The following is a 21,224-nucleotide window of genomic DNA, read 5'->3' as shown; positions in this document are numbered from 1 at the left end:
CTCAACCTCCCTGTTCCCTTCTGTTTATAAAAAAGCCTCACATTCACACTGCTGTTTTCTCAGGCTATCACACAACACCAAAGTGTTAGTCACGTATCGTGTGGAACAATTCTGGCACCTTGCCTCCATCGCGCCTGCCTTGCACATGTAAGTGGCGTCAAGCAAGAAATGTCACTTTGGAATGAACTATCTACCGTTCTCTACCCTGTACCCGTCAGGTCTGAATGTGCTACAATTCTGAACTCTAATCCACTGCAGCTTTAAAGCCTAGACAAGGGCTGTCAGGCACAGCATCTCTCAGCTGAGCCTTGGCTAACAAGTCATCTTATTACTGTCTGTCTGCTATCAGCCAAAAGCAGCTCTGGCAGTCCTGGGTTGCAGAGAGACAGGCTCCCAAACTTCGAGCTGGGACCTCCGATCTCTCACTGCATTGCAGATGCATGCATCAGTGAACTTCAGGGACAGGCTGAGTTACTGTACTCAATTTTCCCTTCACATACGATAAACAGGCAATTACACATCCTCTTATACTTGATGGCCGCATGGTGAACTTAAGTGTACACTATTAGTCTGCATCCCTATAGGACTCGCAGAATACATACAGAGAAGAGCTGGAGGGGGAGAGGGGGAAGAGAAGAGGGTTATTATATGTGTCAAAATCTTGCCATCTACATTCACATCTTTGAAGGTGATAAAGTGACAAGTGAGTAATTAGAACCGGGACTAGATGACGGGAAATACTAAGTGCCTCCAACTCTCACCAGTTCAAGCTTCATATTCCCCAGTTTGTTCTGAATTTGTTCTCATTCAATACACATTAAATGACTGCTCTTCCTCATTACAGCATATGTCTGTGTATTTTTTAATATATATATATGTATAAACGCTAGATTTTTCCAGAGGCAGCCACTTGGTTTGGAAAAATACACAATACTGCAAGGTATCAGTTGACTAAAGCAAAAGATTGCAAGTCCACAGTCTCATTTGGCAAAAATCGACCAAAGTTAAAGATATTTGTGCAAATACAATTTTAAAAAATGCACAGAAGTAATTTTTTTTAAAAAAAAACAGCACATAACCCGAGCACCAAAATGAAACACCAGAGAAATATTAACTGATTTTTTTTCTACACAGGGAATAGAAAAAAATTCTAAAAGGAACAAACTTGAGAAATAATCTCTGGCTGACAAGTGTTTAAGAAAGACAATACATTAGTGTTGCTGAATTTCACCTTGTTTGAGACAAAATGCACTTGACAATGATTCTATCAGACGTACATATACACACAAATTGTTTGGCTGCAGGCAAAGCCCTAATGAAAGTCAGTCTTCATACAATACTATGTGGTAGTTAATGCAGTCAACGTGATTCAGGAACTCATAGGACATGTTTAATAGGTTCATATTATCATAACAAAAAGATTATTTTCTCGGGGGGGTGGGGGGGTGGGGGGGGGTGGGGGAGGAAATCTCACTGACCGCATCGTTCTCACCAGTTGTGGAAAGTTTAATTCAATCACAGGTGTAAATGTTCTTTATTGTCTGTGGGTAATACTGGCCCTCATCATTGTGCACAGAATTTCTCAGTCAATAAGTGCTCCTGATTCTGGTGCTATGCCCCACCCCCAACCCCCTCCCTAATTTCCTTTTACTTTCAAGATAGAATATACGGCTTCTTTTCCGATTCATGTAAAAAAAACTCAAACATCTCCTATGTGGGATCGGAAGGAAGCTTGACCAGAATTATTTGAATCATTATTTTAAGACTGAGAAGAGTACATGCTATTTACTAAGACTAAAATTCTTAACTCTCTGAGCGTTAGTCAGATTTGTACCAAAACCCCCTGAAATGGGACAGCTATTCTTAGGTTATTAGTTCAAAGGCTCTCTCCCCCCTACAGTGTCATTCTATCTGCTGCCCTAGGCATGAATAGCCAAGTCAAATGGTTCTCATGATGGGTGTGTCCTTCCACCATCACTTGCAGCCTTCTATCTATTAGAAGTTATATTTGTCTGCTGTAATGCTAAAGGTCACCTTGTTTATTCAAACTAGGTGCTCAATGGCCACGTTTATATATCTGAATTTTGAAAAGGAATGATTGACTCGTTTTTAAAAAATGATAAATTTAGAAAGTACCAGGACTCGACAAGTCAAAAATATCATGAAGAAAGAAGTGCTTACATGTTCCTTTGAAAAAAGGCCATTCCCCGCTTGCCTACCGTATCTCGTATTATTAAACTTTCACCATCTGACAAAAGGGAATAGGAAGCTCCTTTTCTGAATGAAGACACTTTCTTAAAAAAAAACTTTGGTTCTGGGAAGCGTAGGTTTCAAAGCGTTTCACCTAATACAGATTCCAATCCGCAACTCAGTGACATTCTGTGGTTCACCACAAGCTTCATCGTAAAAAATGGCTCATTTGAGAAAGAAATGGGAAGAAGAACACTCTTTGTAACATGCTGCTCAATGGAACACATTTTCACATGGCTTCCGTGAGAACCCACTGTTTTCTTTGACCTGCTCCTTGTATAATGTAATCGGAAAACTCTGCCTAATCCTTTGCTGGAAAACGACTGATAACTGCTTGTCATATCACCCAAAAGATGTGTTGTGTATTTCAAACATAATGTAGTGCAAAACATTTCGGTTTGCAGGCTGTTGAGTACTTGGGTACATACATTCAACATCTGAATGATTTAGAATACTTTCATTTATTTGCATTTTTGGCCAGATATTTGTTGTTGGGCCTGTATTTTTGAAGAGCTATTTCCTGGTGAGGAAGGAAAAAAAACCCTAAAAAAAAACTGGATCGAGTTACAGCTTAAGACCTCCTTTTTTTCCTCCTCTCACATAACTTGTGCAAAGTCAGCAGGTTTTTTTTCTTTTTTTTTAAAGGTTGCAAATAAGTAATACTTCAGCTTCATTGGCATTGCTTTCCGCTGGAGTATGAGCCGGCCACAGCAGGGACAGTCTGTCTTTGTGGAACTGGGCGGCCTCCTGTAGTGGATTGCCTTTTTTAAAAGGGTGATGATGGTCGTTAAGAAAAAGAGTGTATAAAATGATATAGCAATAACATACATCACCACGTAGTGTTGAAAAGTGCATGACTGGATTCATGTACTAGTACTAGAGACACACTATTTATTTTCCGACCGGGAGCTGCAGCATGCCAGCACCCTTTCCGTTGCTATTTCTAGCAGATAGTTAAACAAGCTGTGTTTCATTTTTTTTCCTAAATTCGAAAAAGAAAAAAAAGAGAAAAAAAAAGGCCAGAGCTCATTAAAGCTAACAAAAATGAACCAAACCGCCCGGCACACTTCGCTTTCTCTTCACAGCCTCCTTTGCTGACAGGAAGTCCCCGACAAGATAGACTGTGAACTAAAATAAAAACTAACAACCATTCAATAGTGTAACACAGATGAGCCAATAGCCTCGCTTTCCCATTTTTGGAGTCTGTAAAGAACAAAAGTTCACTGAAGTTGGATCACACAGAAAGTTAGAACCGTAGAATTTTACAGCACAGAAGAAAGCCATTCAGCCCATTATGTTGGTGCTGATTCTTTTAAGAGCAATCTGTTCTGTCCCATTTGCCTGCCCTTTCCTCAGTCCTCTCTAGGTTCTGCAATCATGTTGATGCTTTCAATTGATCTGCCTGTGATTGCTTTTCCCGTATCTATGCCTTGGATTTGTCCATATTAGGTCTGGGGAGTGGAATTTGAAAATGCTCTTTTTAGATGTTTGTGTCTGTCAAAATCAGCAGCCTTCTTTCTTCTTCTAACCAACCCCCCCACACACCTAGATGCCTGTAGAATGAGAAGCTGGACTTGGGAATCTGCTTTAGATTTCTACTCCTCATCAGTCGGAAAATCAACTGGCCTTTCTTCAATTTGGTACTCCTCTTTTTTTAAATATGTATAAAATAATTATTTAATGCCACAGATAACAAATGTAAAATGATACTCCCGAGATGAAGCAGGACAAATGCACGGGTTACTAAAATGATTTACAGTGTTTGATTTTTTTTGTAACTTATGTGTGTGTGTGTATTATTCAGATACCAGCCATCAAGTGCTCACAATCATAATAATAATAATAATAATCCTTGCATTTGATATAGCGCTTTTCACGTCGGGAGGACATCCCAAAGCGCTTATAGCTGTTGGAATACTACGGTTATGGATGGAACCTGGGTCATCTATTTCGAAGACCGATAAAAATTGTTAAAAAGGTAACTCGCTAATGTTTCGGAGGGGTTGGGTTCTGAGGGAATTCTATCTGAGATGGGGATGAAATTCCTTGTCACAGTAACAGGCTTCCTCCAATTGGCCGGCTGGGCAACATTAGAGGTGTTGATTGCTGCGGGCCTCTGGGAGCTAACTCGGGGGTGAGTGAGAAATAAGGGGAGACTCGAGCTACGCTCACTACTGCTGACCTTCAAAATTCCTTGTCATGTGGCCACGCTATCGTTTACCTGTGATGCTCCCCTATGTTTGCGCAGTCAGCCAACGCTCACTGTCATGGCTGGCCTGTGTAAAATGGACACTTTAGTGCTGAACATACAACCATGACCCAAGCAAGAGTCATCACCTTTAGCGAAGAAGTGGGATTAATTAAAGGGGGAGATGAACCACAGCTGGCATTAGCCATGATGGTACAATCCATCTTTCTAAGCCAGTAGAAGGAAGGGGAACCCGCAGGATGTGAAATGCCCCTCTATCAGAGGCAATAACCATTTCAGTTGGCTCATGAACCACAATAGAGGGTTTATTCTGTCTCCCTCTGATTCAGATGAAGCCGGTTCTCAGCCTGGCTCACTTGGTAGGATTTTCATTTCAGATTCAGAAGGATTTGGTTTCAAGCTGCATGCTGTGACTTTGAGCTCATTTATTACCATAGAACCATAACATTATATGGCACAGAAGAAGGCCATTTGGCCCACCCTGTCTGTGCCAACAAGTCTAGGCTGACACTCCAGTGGAACGCTGGAGGTATGCTCTCTTGTGACAGGTGTCGTCCTTCAGATGAGACACTAAGCTGAGGTCACACCTGCTTGTTCAGGTGGATATTGAGGATCCCATGGCACTATTTAAAAATAGAAATAATTCTGGCATCCTGACATCTCTTGGTGTCCTGGCCAATAATTCCCTCAGATAAAAATGGTCATTCACTTCAAGGCTATTTGTAGGATATTGATGTGTGCAAATTGGCTGTCATATTTGCCTACAAAATACACAGTCAGGGCCATCTACTGCAGTTTATGAACAGCCAACTGGTGACTGTGAAGAAGCTGACTGGGTTTGGATGACTGATACTTTAGAAGTAAAGGACAAGGCTGTGAAATGGTGCTAGTTACACACAGTGTCTGTGGGCCAGAAATTCACTGATAGCAACCATGGTTCGTAGCTATACGAATAACCAAAGGGGGAAGAGGTATGAGTTTTACCTCAGGACTTCTGTGTTGGCCAACTTCAGCCAAATGTTTAACAATCTCAAATATTACAAAAAGCACAGCTAGGCTCATCAGCATCACCACACAATAGATTTACACATTGGCCTTTCAAGGGCACAGTATTTACAAAATAAGCTGCCATGCTTAATCGAAGTTTCTTTCAAAAGCTGACTAGTAGTAAGTACACAAAGACAACAAGAAGGTACTTTTTTTTTCGCAGGCAACAGTCACAAATAGTTCAAACTGTCTCTTTGGAGATGAATTAAGCATGAGCAATTTCAACAAGAGCTGGGGTGGTGTGGGAGAGAAGTGGGGGAGGAGGGGGGGGAATTTACCGAGTGGAAACAATTGCTCCCTGTGTCCAACCCCAGGTTGAAGGGCAAAACTGCATTGAAAGCACCTGATGTCAAAAAGACAAGCAGTTTTCAAAGGTCAGGGCCACCTGGAGTCAAGGTCTGCTTTATTCTAAGGAGGCAAAGGGAATGTTTTTGTGTAGGTTAGGGTTCTGGCTGTGCCGGTTCCGGCTACGCAGGGAGGAGAACATCATGTTGCAGCCGGGTACCTTGCACTTGTGCATTTCGCGGAGGTGCACGGTCTTGTAATGCACCCTCAGAGTCCCCTTGTTGCTGTACATTTTATGGCAGATGATGCACATGATCCCGCCGTTGCTAGTTGACGCCGATTGCAGTATGGAAGGCTCTAGGATCTCGCTGCTGGAGCCGGCTCCCCGGAATTGGCCCTCTGCCCTGTGAATGGATTCTCCACTGTCGCTGGCACCGTCAATATCGTCCAGCAGGATTCCCTCATCGCTCCCGGCTTCCGACTCCCGTGATGAGTGGACACTGCTGCCAGACTGGATACTGGAGGTGGTGCTGAGGTCCAAGACCATGTAGTCATCTGCGGTCCCCCTTCCGTACCCATTGGTGTGGGAGTCTTCTGTTCCGGCTGGTGAGCTGGCTTCGTCCCTCATGTCCAGCCCTATTCCATGTTGCCCGCTGTAGATCTTTGCCAAGAATTCTTCACGGAGGTCCTTGGCCAATGGCAGAGCTGGATCCATTCCCATGTCATCCAGTTCTTTGGTCAGCAGCTTGCGGTGCAGGTTTATATTTGCGCTGTGCCTGGAAGGAGCAAAAGAAGGAACCCGTTCAGCATTAACATCAACATTACAATAAACATCAGGGTTTTGAAACAGCGCAAACGGTGAGAAATGCACTGAAGACTCCACTGACCTTTTACCTAGTTATTGGAGTATTGGAATGACTTTTAATTGATTTTAAGAACAGGGGAAAATTGGCTGCCAATTTTATTTATCTGACATTACAAACTCTTGCTTAAGCTGCTATGAGGTTTGGAATGGAGGAGAGACATTTCCCTACAGGAAAAGGTGACACGTCAACATGTGCTAATCCAAGAGTTGCTCAAATACAGCCTTGGTACAGCTTTTAGAGGGTGGGGGGTTGGGGGGCGGTCACCTAATACTCTAAGTTTCAGCCAGTTATCATGTACAAATACGGTCTAAAGAGGGTCAGATTTTAGTTTGTGTATGAAGTTCATATTCTAACATAGTAAGAGTTAAGAGTTAAATAAAAATGTGTTCCTCATGTCACAGTTAAATGGGAAGATGGTAAGGTTGACATGTGTTCAAGTCAAAGGTCTTCTTCACCCAAAACTCTCTTGTGAAATCATGAGGTTATCCCAATTGAATTTACAGAACACAGCTGAGCTGTTCTCTAGCTCTTTCTTGGTTATCACACACAATTCTGTACACGCAACTGTATTGAGAGTCTGAGCAAAGGAAAATAGTTCCTCTCCGACCCCTTCCCCACCTTCTTTTATATGTTCCCCTGTGTTCTGTTATATGTTAGAAGGCAGTTCAATCGCTATGGAGTTTGGTTGATCTTAGCTTTTGCTTCTTTGGTTGATAGTTCAATAACGCTCGATTGTTTTATTGAATTGTATTTTTGACTTGCTTAACCATTAACTATAAATAATAATAATAATCCTTGCATTTGATATAGCGCCTTATCATGTCTTCGAGACATCTCAAAGCACTTCACAGAATACACTGTAAAGTTAATTGACTGTATATTTTGTGGGTGAAATGTGGCAGCCAGTTGCACACAGCAGTGTTCCACAAACAGTTGTGGATTGAGTGACCAAAATTTATTATTATTATTTTTTGAAGGGATTATTACCTACAGAAAAGCGATCCACCAACTGACTAACAACTGGGTTCCTATTTATTGCTCGGTACACAGAGGCATGTGGAGTAAGGAAACTTGCCCAATGTTTCGCCCTGCTGGGACTCAGACCCAGGTCCTCTCGCTTGCGAGGCCAGTGCTCTAACCACTAAGCTACAGGACTCCACAACTGTGTGTAGCACAGATGCATGATTGCTTTGGTGAATCAGTGTGAGGCAATTTACTAAGTGAGTCATATGCTGCATGCTGTGGAAGTTTGCAGGCGGTAGTTAAGCAGGATGTTTGATGTAGAAAGCTATGAATGGCTCAAAATCTGATTGAAATCTTTATATAAAATACAATGATCTGGAGTACTTTAATCTACACTCACCAATCACCTTTCCTGCAGCCCAATAAGCTTAGGGACCAGTAATTCAGCCAAAATATCCCAGCAAAAGATATTCAAAAAATGTAAGGGTATGTAAAATATTGTAATGGAAATAAAGGTGGAAACAAGCTGGGTCTTAAGGTTTGGTTGATGCTCTGCTCTTATGTTTATGAATTCACCTGATCCTCTTTGACTGAAATACAGCCTGGTAATGCAATCCTAAGTGAGTCTTATCCTGGATGTAAAAATATCCCATTGAGTCTCATGTAACAGTGTTTAACATTTAACAACAGTCAGGAGAAGGTGTCACATGCATCTTTATTGCATATGAGGTTTTAAGAACAACACAGATGCATTGACTCTAACAAGAGAGAGAGAACTGCATTAGTTAGCATAATACAGTCCTTTTCTGGCTTTGAAAAGATATTGTGTTGGTGCGCTAGATGTGACCTACTTATCATTAAAACTGATCCTACATGTGTTCTTATATTGTATTTAGAGACCTTCACAGGGGAATGAGAGGCTGGTGGTAGACATTGGCAATTACTGGAATATTGTGATTTCCTTTAAGATAATTACTGTACCATCATTACAAAAATCGCATGGTGACATCTCTGGGTGGGTTGCTGAAGATAGACCCCTACAATCTAAAGGCGGGATTGATACTTCCTGAAGCTCTTTGCAGGTCAGATTCCAAATGATATTTGAATTAGATTACACCTTGTCCCAGTCTTCAATTCTGGTTGGCTGAGTGATGTGCTGAAATGCACTATTAAACCATGGTATTCTGCTTGTACATGTCCCTTTTCCTTTTCCAGCAGCACAGCCCACTTTTTGTAATACATTTATGTTGATGTTTACTCAATTTGATGTTCTTGAACACTATAACAAGTCGGTCTAAATGATGCAGGTGAAATGTAATAACTAAACTAAGTTCTGCATTAGTGCTGGATTCAGGAGCTGATTAAGGAAGGGAAAAAGATCTCAAAGCTTTCTCAGTACATTAACAAAAACAGTTCCTACCAAAAACAAATCAAATATTTTCAGAGGCCCATTCAATAAACATTGGTTTCCCAAAAATGTCAGTGAAGATGGTAACCATTGTGGCCCAAGTCAGAGGTACCTTGACTTAGTTAAAAAAGTGACAGGTGAAGGTTTTCACCCATTACACCCTGATAGAATGCTATTTCCCACAAGAGAAATATTCAGGAAGAGGCATTGTGTGATAAAAGCACAATAACAAAAGACAATCACTCTTATGTTTTAGCAACGATGGACAGGCAATTTGAAGGAAGATTTCTGAATCTCTTTCCAATCTTGGGGAACTAAGCTCTGTCTGGTTTGGCCACAGGAGCAATGGACAGAAGACATGCGGGCTTGGACATAGTTTCACCCACAAAATGCACAGTACGCTATACTTTATAATATATTCTGTGAAGCGCTTTGAGGCATCTCAACAACATGATAAGGCACTATATCATATGCAAGGTTTATTATTATTAATCCCTCACACAAAAGGTGACAATCAATGAAGTTCAAAGGGAATGTAGCCTCAGATCGGTTTTACTATTTTAACTGTGTAATCTTTGCTTTCCATTTGAAGATAAAAGGCCCTATTTTCTATTGGTTTCTATTGTTCCTGAATGTGGTTTTGTCCCTGGAACCTTGTGCTGCTTTCAACAACACAAAAGACATGAAAGACACAGGGAGATGAACAAATGCCACTGAAACGATTCTTGTCCTTAATGCACATGAAACCTAAATAGCAAGTTAAACTGTTTTGCCAATTTTTACATTGATAGAGATTGACTGGGAAATCAGCGCATTAACTTCCTGATGCTGCTTGCATTCTGATATTCCTTCTTCGTGTGTGTGAACTTTCAGAGTCAAATTCATTTCAGTATTGAAGGGCTTTGTGGGCACAAAGATCGTTTAAACGAGAGCAGTAGGATTATAGTAGCATTCTTGGCATTACTTGCTGACAGCAACAGTACGAGTGTTTGTTTTTAAAACTTAGCCCTTGGTTTACTCACAGACCTCTCAGGTCTCAAAGTTATCAGTTTGATGTTGGTAATCACTGGAATTAATGATTAAACAGAAGAAAACCCTATTGCAGCATTTTAATAGGCTGCTTGGTAAGCATTTAACAGGGAGGAACAGAACAAATGATTCCGTGCTTTAACTTGAAAACTTAAAAGTCCCCATAGTACAGGACACCACAAAGATTTAAAAAAGCTAGCGATCAGTCACAAAAGTGGTCAGACAACACCAAGTTTGGGTTTTAAATGCTGGTAAATATCAGGAGAAGGGAACACTTGTGAGAAAGGTAAGGAGTCTCAGAGTCTCAAGTACCTGGGAAAGAATGATTTACACCAAGGGGATACAGTACTAATGTGTGTACATGCAAGATATGAAGGTGTGACAATATGATAACTGTCTGCAGCAGGCAGGGTAAAAGGTGATGTGATCTAAGCTAAACACACGGAGATCAATTAATAAAACCAATGGAATCAGAGACCACTGATGGAGGTTAATAAAAATGCAATGTAGACAATGTAGCTCTGAGGAAACTTCAGTTTGTGTCTCAGGTCAGCAAATGGTTGCTATCTAATAGAAACATCCCTTTTCTTTTGAGCCTGTTGCAACCAACATTAGAATAGCTGAAAAATCTATTAAAATTAAATTTGACAGTCCCAATAGAATGTCTGCAGTTATTTGACCCCTTTGCCCCCCCAACAAGGTTTTTAAAACTTGGCAAAAATTCATTCAGGAATTCACTGTCTGAGGACTTTTCTCCTGACTCAGATTAAGTGTGTGCAGCTCACTGTTAAATGCTTTTTGAAACTGTGCAATTGACCCTGCAAGCTGATAATAAATGAAGGGGAGGAAAAGCGATACTGACGTTTTGAGAAAGATAAGTTTAAATTCGCTCTGTGTGTGTAGCCCATGTGGTTTCTCTGGTTGGAAAATGATCGCATCAGCACATGCATCAGAACTGGGAAGGGCTGGCCTCTGAAAATACGGGAATCTTCAATAAACTGGTGTCGATAATAGACTTTCCTTCAAATCAGTGGAACATCAGTGCTCCCTCAGCACAGTCTCCAAACCTCTTGATATCACAGATAAGCTGCATTTTACACATTGGATTAGCATTTCTAAAGGTGAACATTATTTTAACATCAGACAGCCGCATATCGCTTTGAAGATAATTCTCTCCATTTGTTAGGTAGCACTTGTACCTCATTAAGAATTCATGCCACTGAAAGCTATAAGTGTTCGATGTAGGATTTTAACTTAGCTCTGTACTTTACCAATAATGTGTATGCGGGCATTTGACCATCATCTGTCATTTCACGATAAACTACTACTACTTTGTAAGATTAGTAAATGGTTATACCTGTGCGGTATTCTGTGTATGAGGTGCCTGAGAAATGGGATTATAAAAAAAAAGAAAGAAAAAATTAGTAAAGCTGCTCAATAACGTTCAGTCACACAACAAACCGGGAGATGAGTGAAGAAACAACTTATATAGTGTCGTCACCATCGGAAGCCTTACACCTGATGAGGGGAGGACATTGTTAACATGTTATCACACAACATCACAACAGAAAACAAGGAATACTGAAACGCCCACAGATCCCTCCCTCAGTTTGACAAAACCATGAGGCCAATTCCGATTTGGAAGGATGCCCATCCAGTGGAAACCCGGTTGTAAAATATTTGTGAAGCAAATACTCAAATAATTTTGTTTGCCCACAAAATATATAGTCAATTAACTTTACAGTATATGCCGTGAAGCGCTTTGAGACATCTCGAACACGCGATACGGTCCTATATCAAACGCAAGGATTATTATTATTGCCTTTAATTTGGGTGCGACAGCTGAATTACAGCTAATAAAACTGAGCTCCTCTTTCAGTTGCTGCAATAAACCCCATCCCGTTTACGTTTTTGTTTTAATGTTTACGAGCTGAAATTCAGGTTGACATTACACATTGTCAGCCGTTATCTAATCGGATGTTCCCCACTGTAATCGTTCATCAAGGCACTACATGCAACGCCAATTGGAGTTTCAACCCATTGCAATCCAACATCAAGGAGACTGCAGAAAAGATCACTCAATACTGGTGTTCAAATATATGGGGATTTGTAAAGGCTTTCAGAATGCAGCTATTCCCAGATCTGTCTCGTGTCATCTCACTTGAATTCCACTTGGGCATGGATCTCAGCCAATTTCCTGCTGGGAGCCTCCTGTGGAAATGAAATTCCAGTCCAAGCAGAGTTTGGTCAGATTGGTGTGAGATATTTATAGAGTATGCTAATATTCATGAATCCTTTCACAAATTCCTGCATATTAGACCACCCTGTCAAGATTCTTAGCAAACAAGAGAACTGTGTCCCCACCACCTTCCCTGATCTGCATTTGTAACATCAGCACTATGCTACTTTCCTTCAGACACGGACATCAACTGAACCCTGCCAATTCAGTGCCAGTGTACGTCAACTTTTTGTCATGTGGATTCACTCTGATTAGCAAGTGGAAAGCAGCATCTGATACAATTGAACCAATACCCAGTGATGGGCAGGCCAAAAACCAAAGGAGGTGCTTGGGATCAACAATTACCGCAAAGTGTAAGTCCCCTGTCACTTGCTTTAAAGCATTCAACGTTTATCCGAGAAAACTTATCTTATTCTTCCTCCTCTTCCCTTCTCCCCCAGAGGTGGCATTTAGGTTGAGGATTTTGAACGGTAACTAACTTTTGATAGTCTAACTGAATCAGCCATCCAAAATGTTTCTGAGGCTGTGTTCCAAGCATGTACTTGCAGCACAGTATATACAGCTGTGCTTTGCATCTGACCATGTTGGAGATATTGGGAGTCGTTAATGCTGATTCAGGGTGCAAAATCTTCTATTCCTAAAAATGACATTACTCATGTTGATGACCACAATCTAATTTGTAAAACAAAAAGGGTTTGGCTGATGGGTACAAAGTAGAGCATTGCAAAAGGACAGGTCAACGATGTCACCTTTTCACTATGAGGATCATAACATTATACCACTGAGATAGACCAGCCGGTTGGGCTGAATCAGACTGGCTTGGGCTCATCGGTGCTTCCTGAAGTCTTGCTGTACATAAGTCACCCCACCGAAGACTGTCCTAAAGAAAGCACTGCCATTAGCATCAATGAAACATTGATAGCCAGTTATAAACTCACACCACCACACTTCATAAATTTACCAGTGGTGAATCATCTCCAATGATGTGCTTAACACACACGGAATGAAACATCAGCACTGAAGAACACAATAGTTCATGTGTGCAGTCAGGTTGGACCAGGCCAAGCTGGTGTTCAATGTCGAGGAGATAAATTCATCTGCTGGACCAAGTTGAGCTTTGCAAACCTGGGTCATGCAATACTGAAATGCAAAGTGTAACATATTACAGCTTCTGAAAACAGTGAAGAAGCATAAGCATTAGTAAAAGTTGAGGCTAGCGGGTGCTACAGCAATCCACTGATTACGTGTGACCATGCATGGAGTAGAAAACAATCCATATAAATGAAAATACCTTTTTTATTAAACACTTGATAGAAACCAGCTTCTGCAGAATGACTGTAGCCATTTTGGCTTCTAAAAAGTCCATACAGTGAAATGGAGTAGACTCGATCTCCAGCCTGGTTTTAATTTGTGACCTTCAGAGTACAGAATGCCTTTCCCAGTTTTCCAACTCTGTATGTTTTCTATCATGCAACAGCTGCAAGAATCCATTTCCTGAGACATTTCTAATGCTGATTATCATCAAGTGGAATTAGCGAATGCATGGAGCTGTGGAACATTTGCTAATTCAGAACATTCTCTAAATAAACGAAAACATACTGTCTTTATTTTAAACCTTGGTTACCAGATGCTACTGCCATGTTTACAAGGTCACTATTAGTTCTGGAAATAATCAAATTTCACTGGAAGAAATATTTCAAGATTGACATTTCTAACAGGTCCACTTGTTAAGCGCTCCTAGCTGTGGGGCGCTATATAAATGCAAGTTGTTGTTTTGTGAGAAACGTGATATCCTGACATATTAAAACATGGTATCAGCCATCATTAATTGGAGATCGTGTCAAGACACTGGAGTATATTCTGACTTCTCTTGCCTCACCTGGGCTTTCAGAGCTTCGAGTTCTCATCTTGCGTCATTTCCTAATGATTGTCACTGTTAAGACAATTCTGGATATAATGCACACACACTCCTCCTCAATCCTTGCTGCAACAGTTTCTAATTCAATGTACCAGAAGAAACCATTTCAAAGAAACCATTATGTAGGAAAGAGCAAGGGTGTGCGCAATTAATCAGCCTGTGGGCAGAGGCCATTCCTCAACCTGCGATGCAGAAATCCTGGAGAAGAGGAATCCTCTTGGACTTGAAGATATGATAATAATATAATAATAATAATTATTATTATTAAGATTTCTGAGGCTGATGTTGTATTTACTGTATCAAGTGACTTTTGTAAAATGTTGATAACAGTAAGAAAACAATTAATGTACTTGAAATTCTCCTTTATCTGACAGATTTTACAAATTAGACTGTTCAAATCTATTACCCTAAATGACCTGGCTTCCCCCACTCCCCCTTATCTTCCTTCTGGGAAAATCAAGACTATGCTACACTTCCCTCCACATGGGCATATGATGGCCTTTAACAAGTACTCTAAACTAAATCTCAAATTTCTCACTGCTTATTTATCCTGCTGTCTTTTCCTACACTACACACTCATTGCAAATCACTTTCTGTATCATGCCCTTATGCTGTATATATCATGCAGAACCTCTCTATAAGCCTGGCTTAGGTCACTGTAAATATAATGTACTTCAATGGGGGTATAGTACAAGAAAGGCTGCCGAAAGGGAGAGTGGTCACAGAGTCTTGATACAGTACTGTTGAGTGTCGCACAGTGCAGATCTGAGCACCCATTTCACCAAGTGCTTGATACAAAGCTGGCACGAGAGCTCACTGAGCGAGAGCCGGGGAGAGACTCAAACACTGGGATAGGGGGCAGCCACTAATGGGCTGGCATCAGTAGCTAACTGAAGACCAGCAGGTTTGGAGGTCACATATCTACACCTCAGCCACAGGATTCAGGGCACAGAGCACCAGGACAAAGAGTGGCTGTGGATAATTGAAGGATTTGTAAAGTAAAAGAAAGAAAAATCTAGGAAGAAATTACACTACTCTCTTTAAAGCAGTTCTGCTCGCTTAAATATGGTTGCTTCCTTTGAAGGATTATACAGTTGCAATACATCATTTCCAGGTTAACAGTCATTATATATTATATAGGACCTGCACAGTATGTTATAAAGCAATTACAAGGGACAGTATATTTTACAAGGATTACTGGTCTCTATATTACATAGAGATTACACAGTCAGCATGTAATGTATGGGAGATGAGGAATATTAAAGATGGTGAAATGTAGGAATAGTGCAGTGTGGGATCATTTAAGGAAAATACTTTGGGAGTAGCCATGTGAATTATAAATGTATTTTGTGGTCTGACTCATTTCCACGTTCCTAAGTATGTATTATATACAGAATATTATTGTATATTACGGTACTGGAATTACATGGTCAACGCATGTGCTAAAATTATTTTCTTGCATTGAAAGTCACTCAACGGTAACCAATACTGGATTTATTTATATATGTTTATTCATTCTGTCCAAGAGGCATATTTTGTACTGATAAAGCAATCAAAACAGAAATGGCTGGAAGGCAGAATCCCTTTCTTTCCAGCTAAAGAAAAATACTTGTTACTATAAATTAAGGAGGAAAATAACAGTCAATTAAAGCTGCTTTAATGTGAAAAGAATCGCTCACACTGGTCACGCGTGCAACTCCCTCTACGCTCAAATTATTCACTTGAAGATAAGCTACTGCTAAAACTCTTATGGGGTTTAACTAATTTACTGTGCAGATACCGCATGTCTGTTATAATAACAGGTAGGATGTATTGGGGTCGACCATTTATCAGAATTAGACTTCTTTTCTCAATTCGCAGTGAATTACTCTGCCTACACCATTCCCTTCATCGCAGTCAGGCATCCCCTCAAGGCCTGTAATGTGGCAGCAAACAAAATTGACAGTCTCCTCTTGTCAGAGGAAAGGGGTGGAGGAGGGGGGCAGGTCTCTTGAGGTGTGTGGAAAAGTTTGCAGAGGAAGGGATGTACTAATGTGCCTACCTCTGGAGCGTTAATCATTCTCGCACTTCTCTCAATTTGGTAAGAGACATTTGTTTACCAAACCCATTGTAATGTGTGAATGAAGGTGCGAGGTAAACGGCAAAAAATATCTAAGTATAGATGGTAAATTTTCTGTCGAAACAAGAAATAGATCAGGGATAATTTTTTTTGTGGTGTGTGTTTGGATAACATGAAGGTCAGGCCTGTGTTCTTTGTGATCAGTAGAAATGACACCGGGGTCTAAAAATGCAGTATTTGTAACAGGACCTGCAAAATGTTCATAAATATAGAATCCTCACTGTAGCCAGATGTCGTTACGCTATGAAGCATTGGAGTGCAGTTCCCGTGGGTCGAAGTGACACACATCTGGTTACTAACAGGACTCAATGTTTCAAATCAGGCTTCCAGTCTTTTAGGGACTCTGCATTTTACATCCCAGCGTGTGATTCCTTTAAATTTCACTGCCACAACATATTATAATAATAATTAAGATTATCCTTGCATTTAGTACAGAGCCTTATCACATTGTTGAGATGTCTCAGAGCACTTCACAGGATTTACTGTAAAGTGTAATGACTGTGCAATAGAGGCAAATTTATAGATTTAAATATATATTTCATATCAATATATTTATGTATTATGTTACCCTGCCTCATATTCCCCTCTGAATCCAAATTTATCCCCAATTTCAATCTAATTCTTTGTAAGTCCTTCACTGAAATGATAAACAGAGATCCCGTTTACCTGTTCAGGTGGACATTAATAATCCCATGGCACTCTTCAAAAACAGAAGGGTGTTACTCTCATGTCCTGGCCAAAAATCCCCCAAATAAGACTGCTCGTTCACTGGTTGTGTGCAGTTGGCTGCCACGTTCATCCACAAAACACTTTATAGTGAAGCACTTTATGCTGTCCTCCCAACGTGAAAGTCTGTATACAAGATATCAGAATTATTATTATTAATAATAATAATGGCTGCTCATCTCATTGTTTGTGCAATGCTGCAGCTACAGATTAACTGCTACATTTGCCCTTGTACCTTTCACTTCATTTCTTATCAATTACATCGTGTAAAGCGCTTCAAGATTTTTATGTGAAAGGCACTTTACGAATGCAAGTTGCTGTAATCATGTTGATGGGGTTCCAGAACTGTTCTGTAGGGTTCAGGACAGCGGGAGCAGCTATTGCCTCATAAATTAAACAATTCTCTTGTTACTTATTTCGTGAAAGAGCCTTCATAACCCATCTCCTGCAGGAACCACTCGTGATCTGAAAACAGTTTATCCTCATGGGTGTTATGCATGATTAAAATCACACACTTGCTGCAAGGAAAATTGGGAGGGTATCTCAAAAGATTAGGTTTGCTTTTAGAGAGGTTGTTCTATGGACGGACATAATAGTCAGAGAGAGGAAAGCTTTTCTCATCACCCACGGTCGCTACTCTAAAGCCAAGAGCCGAAGATAACAAAGTACTGATTCTTCACTGCAAAGTGTCCTCCACTGTCGACAAGAAATTATAACAACTCCTCGGAGCAAACGGCAGCAATGAGTTCCGTGTACCAACGATACCAGCAAAATAGCAACCCCACATCCCAACCTTTAATGTATATAACTACAAATGAGCTACAGACTGCCTGCACCAATAGGAATTTACAACGCATTTGAGACTTCTTGGTACTGCAGCCAGAATTAGGTAGTACAATAGCGCACTAATGTAATCTATGTTATTGGAAAATTTATCATTGGATTCTGCTACCAATTTGGGAGAAATGATGAGTACCTCTGTATCAGTCATAAAGAATAATACATAATGAAGAGTGCTTTCACATAGTAATACATCTGTATTATATTCATGAAATTACTCAAAAATCAACTCTCTGCACTTTTAATGTTACCTGAACCCATTCAAGCATGTTACAAGCTTGAATCCAGACACTTGGGGTCCAAAATACAGAGATTTCTAATGTAAATCCTCAATTGAGGAATTTAAGTGGGGTTTCCTTCCACTAACCAGAAGTATCAGAAATTAATTGCGCAAATTAAAAATGCTTCAGGCGGGGGTCCTACCTGTGTCTATGCTACTCACTCAGCCACAAAACACGCAGTCACTGGACTTCACAATATATCCTATGAAGTGCTTTGAGACATCCTCAGGTATGAAGAACGCTATGCCAAATGTAAGGATTATTGTTATTATTGCAGGTTAAAGATCATGAGAAGATCATCAATGTAATACAATAGTGCGTTATCGGGGAAAACAGAGAGGACCAAGAGAGTTTGTGGCTCATTGGTGGCCACATGTCTTGTCAAGCTACAATGCTAGAGTCACTCATGCAGTGTGAGGAGAGCTTGTGACAACTCTTTGTGTAAGTTGTTATCATAGTTTACAAAGAGACAAAAAAAAATTGTCATTTGTTTTATAAGGGAAGGGAATTTATCCCATTGTCCTGGTCAAACAATCTCACCGCCCAAATAAAATCGGTCATTCATTTTATAAGATAGTGCTTAGGAATATTGCTGTACACAAATTAACTGCCACGTTAACCCACAAAATAAACACAGTCACACAACCTTACAGTATATCACATGAAGCATTTTTGAGATGTCTCGATAACATTATAAGGCGCTATAACAAATGCAAGGATTCTAAGGATTAGTATTATTTTGATGGCCTGATTCACATACAGTGGCCTTCAATTAAAGGTAGTTTTGTGTTAAAATTAGGTGTTTCTTAATTTACTAATTTCACTCCAGAATTTGCAGATCTTTCACTGAATGTACTGGTAACAGCTGGTTCTTCACATAGCATGCAGCAAATGTGGCAAACTGCAGCATGTAATTGGAAAACTGCTTCCTGAATTAATTTAATAAGTAAGTTGGAAAAGAACTAACTTTAAAAGATGAGCAGATTTAGATGTCTTTGATTGAGGATTCTTTGTGTTGGGATTATTTAATTGGAAGAAATTTCCTAAAATGCATGTCATGTTTTTATTTTATCAGGATTATCTGGCATCTCAAATTAAATTAGCTGCTATATCAAATCGAGGATTATCATTATTATTATTAATTCCACTCAAAACAACTTAACTGCTAAAAAGGCTACAAATCTGCCAGTAAGTGCAAATGAACGATTGCTGCGTTTATATCACGAGGCAGTTAATAATAACAATAATAATCCTTGCATTTGGTTGAGACGTCTTAGAGTGCTTCACAGAATATATTGCAAAGTGTAGTAACTGTATATTTTGTGGGCAAAATGGGGCAGCCAATTGCACACAGCAGTGTCCCACAAAGAGTTGTGGATTGAGTAAAATTTTTTTTGAGGGATTATAACCTCTGAAAATAATTGACTAACAACCATGTTCCTACTGACTCCTAGGTAAACAGTTGACCTGATGTAACAAATGCAACTTATCTAAAACTTTGGAGCCTTTATTCTCTTCTGGTCCAGCCTCCTCATGCCCATTCTCGCCAGGCTCCACTCACTCCTAATACCCCAGCAGACTGACTTGACCTGCAAATCTTTTCACAATCTTTCCCACCTTTCTTTGTCCTTTCCTATCACCTGTTCTCCTCCCATCCCCTCTGCTTTTCCAGCTCTGGTCTACAGCTTATTCGAGACGACATCTGGCATGAAGGCCCTATAACAAATGCAAGAATTATTAATATTATTATTGTGCATTAAAATGCCACAAAGCTGCTTCCCAGCAAGAAGAAGCCATTGGTGCAGCGGGTGAGCACCACGTGCAGGCAGGCTGGGGGCTTCTTGATTAATAAACTTGAGAGCTGCCTCATGCAACAAACCAAAGCAACAGCATGATGAAGTACGAAGCCAGGCACCAGCAAGCAGGATCCTGCAGACTGCTTCACATTCTTATTGCACTACTTGGAAAGGCAAAAGAGGGAGGAAGGGGGAAGAACACAAAAGGTGAGGTGATAGCGAGACTGGGTCTCTGCGAAGTGCAGTGAGAGGCGCTTTGCATTTGCAACTGATTAGTATTAGATGATAAAAGTGTTTTACGGTAATCACCGGCAGTGCAGTTGAGAGAGGAGAGTTTCCTGTGGTGCTTGATGGAGATCAGTTGTGGCAGAAACAAACAGGCTAGAACGAGAAAGCGGTGACAACCTGGAATCAATTCACGTCGACCAAGAAAGCTCCTGCTCTACTTTCTCTGTGTTTCCAGTGGGAGAAGCAGATATATTACATTCAAACATATTCTGATCCATGCATGCTCCAATATAAGGGGCTTTGTAGCTTCAGCGTTTTATATAATGCTCCATCCATATTTATCTTTCCAAATAGAATTACATGATCTTTTAATGTCCAACTGAACAGGCAGTTGGGCAAGCAGGTAACATCTCATCTGAAAGGCGGCACCTTCTGTAATGCAATGTTACTCAGAACTGCTCTGGGATGTCAGCCATGAGCTGTGAGCTCATGGCTTGCAGTTCTGTGCCACCACTTGTCTGGAGAATGATGCCAGCACATGAAAGGGCTGTGGAGGAGAAAACCCCTTTCAGTTACTTGAACAAAATAATTTTGCACTTTATAAAATGTTGTTCCTCTAATTCAGCCGGTTCCAGTGTCTGCCTTGTCTGACCCTGTGGAGTCGGGTTTGAAGTTACACACTCAGCTCAATGTGCCCATGTTTAAGATGGTGTCACTATGGCAGGACTGCTCCTCTAGTTTTGGTGCAATTGTGCAGCCAGATTCGCCCGCAAATACACAGCCACTCCACTTCACAGTGAATCCTGTGAAGCACTTTGAGGTGTCCTCCCAATGTGAAAGGTGCTATATCAAGTGCAACAATTGTTATTATTATTATTATTATTACTCCCCTGCTGTTACAACTTGAAAAAAAATGTCTAGTAAGTTTTAAAAGGCCGACTGCATCCAACGTATCTGCAATTCTACCACCAACAAGGCTGACTCAGGAATAACATTCACTTAAAAGCAATGGGAGCAAGA

General features: G+C 40.5%; 1 protein-coding gene across 1 annotated transcript in view; it reads right to left on the bottom strand.

The window, feature by feature from the left end:
- Positions 1-5,909: 5,909 nt before the first annotated feature.
- The window catches only part of bnc2 (basonuclin 2), a 120,725-nt gene continuing 105,410 nt past the window's right edge, over positions 5,910-21,224 (bottom strand). Inside the window, exons 5-7 of the mRNA XM_042346828.1 lie at positions 20,286-20,357; positions 11,415-11,441; positions 5,910-6,567 (exon numbers count right to left, since the gene is read on the bottom strand). Of these exons, the coding sequence (XP_042202762.1) occupies positions 5,910-6,567; positions 11,415-11,441; positions 20,286-20,357 (757 nt within the window). The remainder of the gene's footprint in view (positions 6,568-11,414; positions 11,442-20,285; positions 20,358-21,224) is intronic.

The sequence above is a fragment of the Callorhinchus milii genome, unplaced genomic scaffold, assembly GCF_018977255.1.
Source record: "Callorhinchus milii isolate IMCB2004 unplaced genomic scaffold, IMCB_Cmil_1.0 Scaffold1, whole genome shotgun sequence".
Taxonomy (NCBI): domain Eukaryota; kingdom Metazoa; phylum Chordata; class Chondrichthyes; order Chimaeriformes; family Callorhinchidae; genus Callorhinchus; species Callorhinchus milii.
The sequence above is the reverse complement of the archived record's forward strand: the minus strand, read 5'-3'. Positions and strand labels throughout refer to the sequence as shown.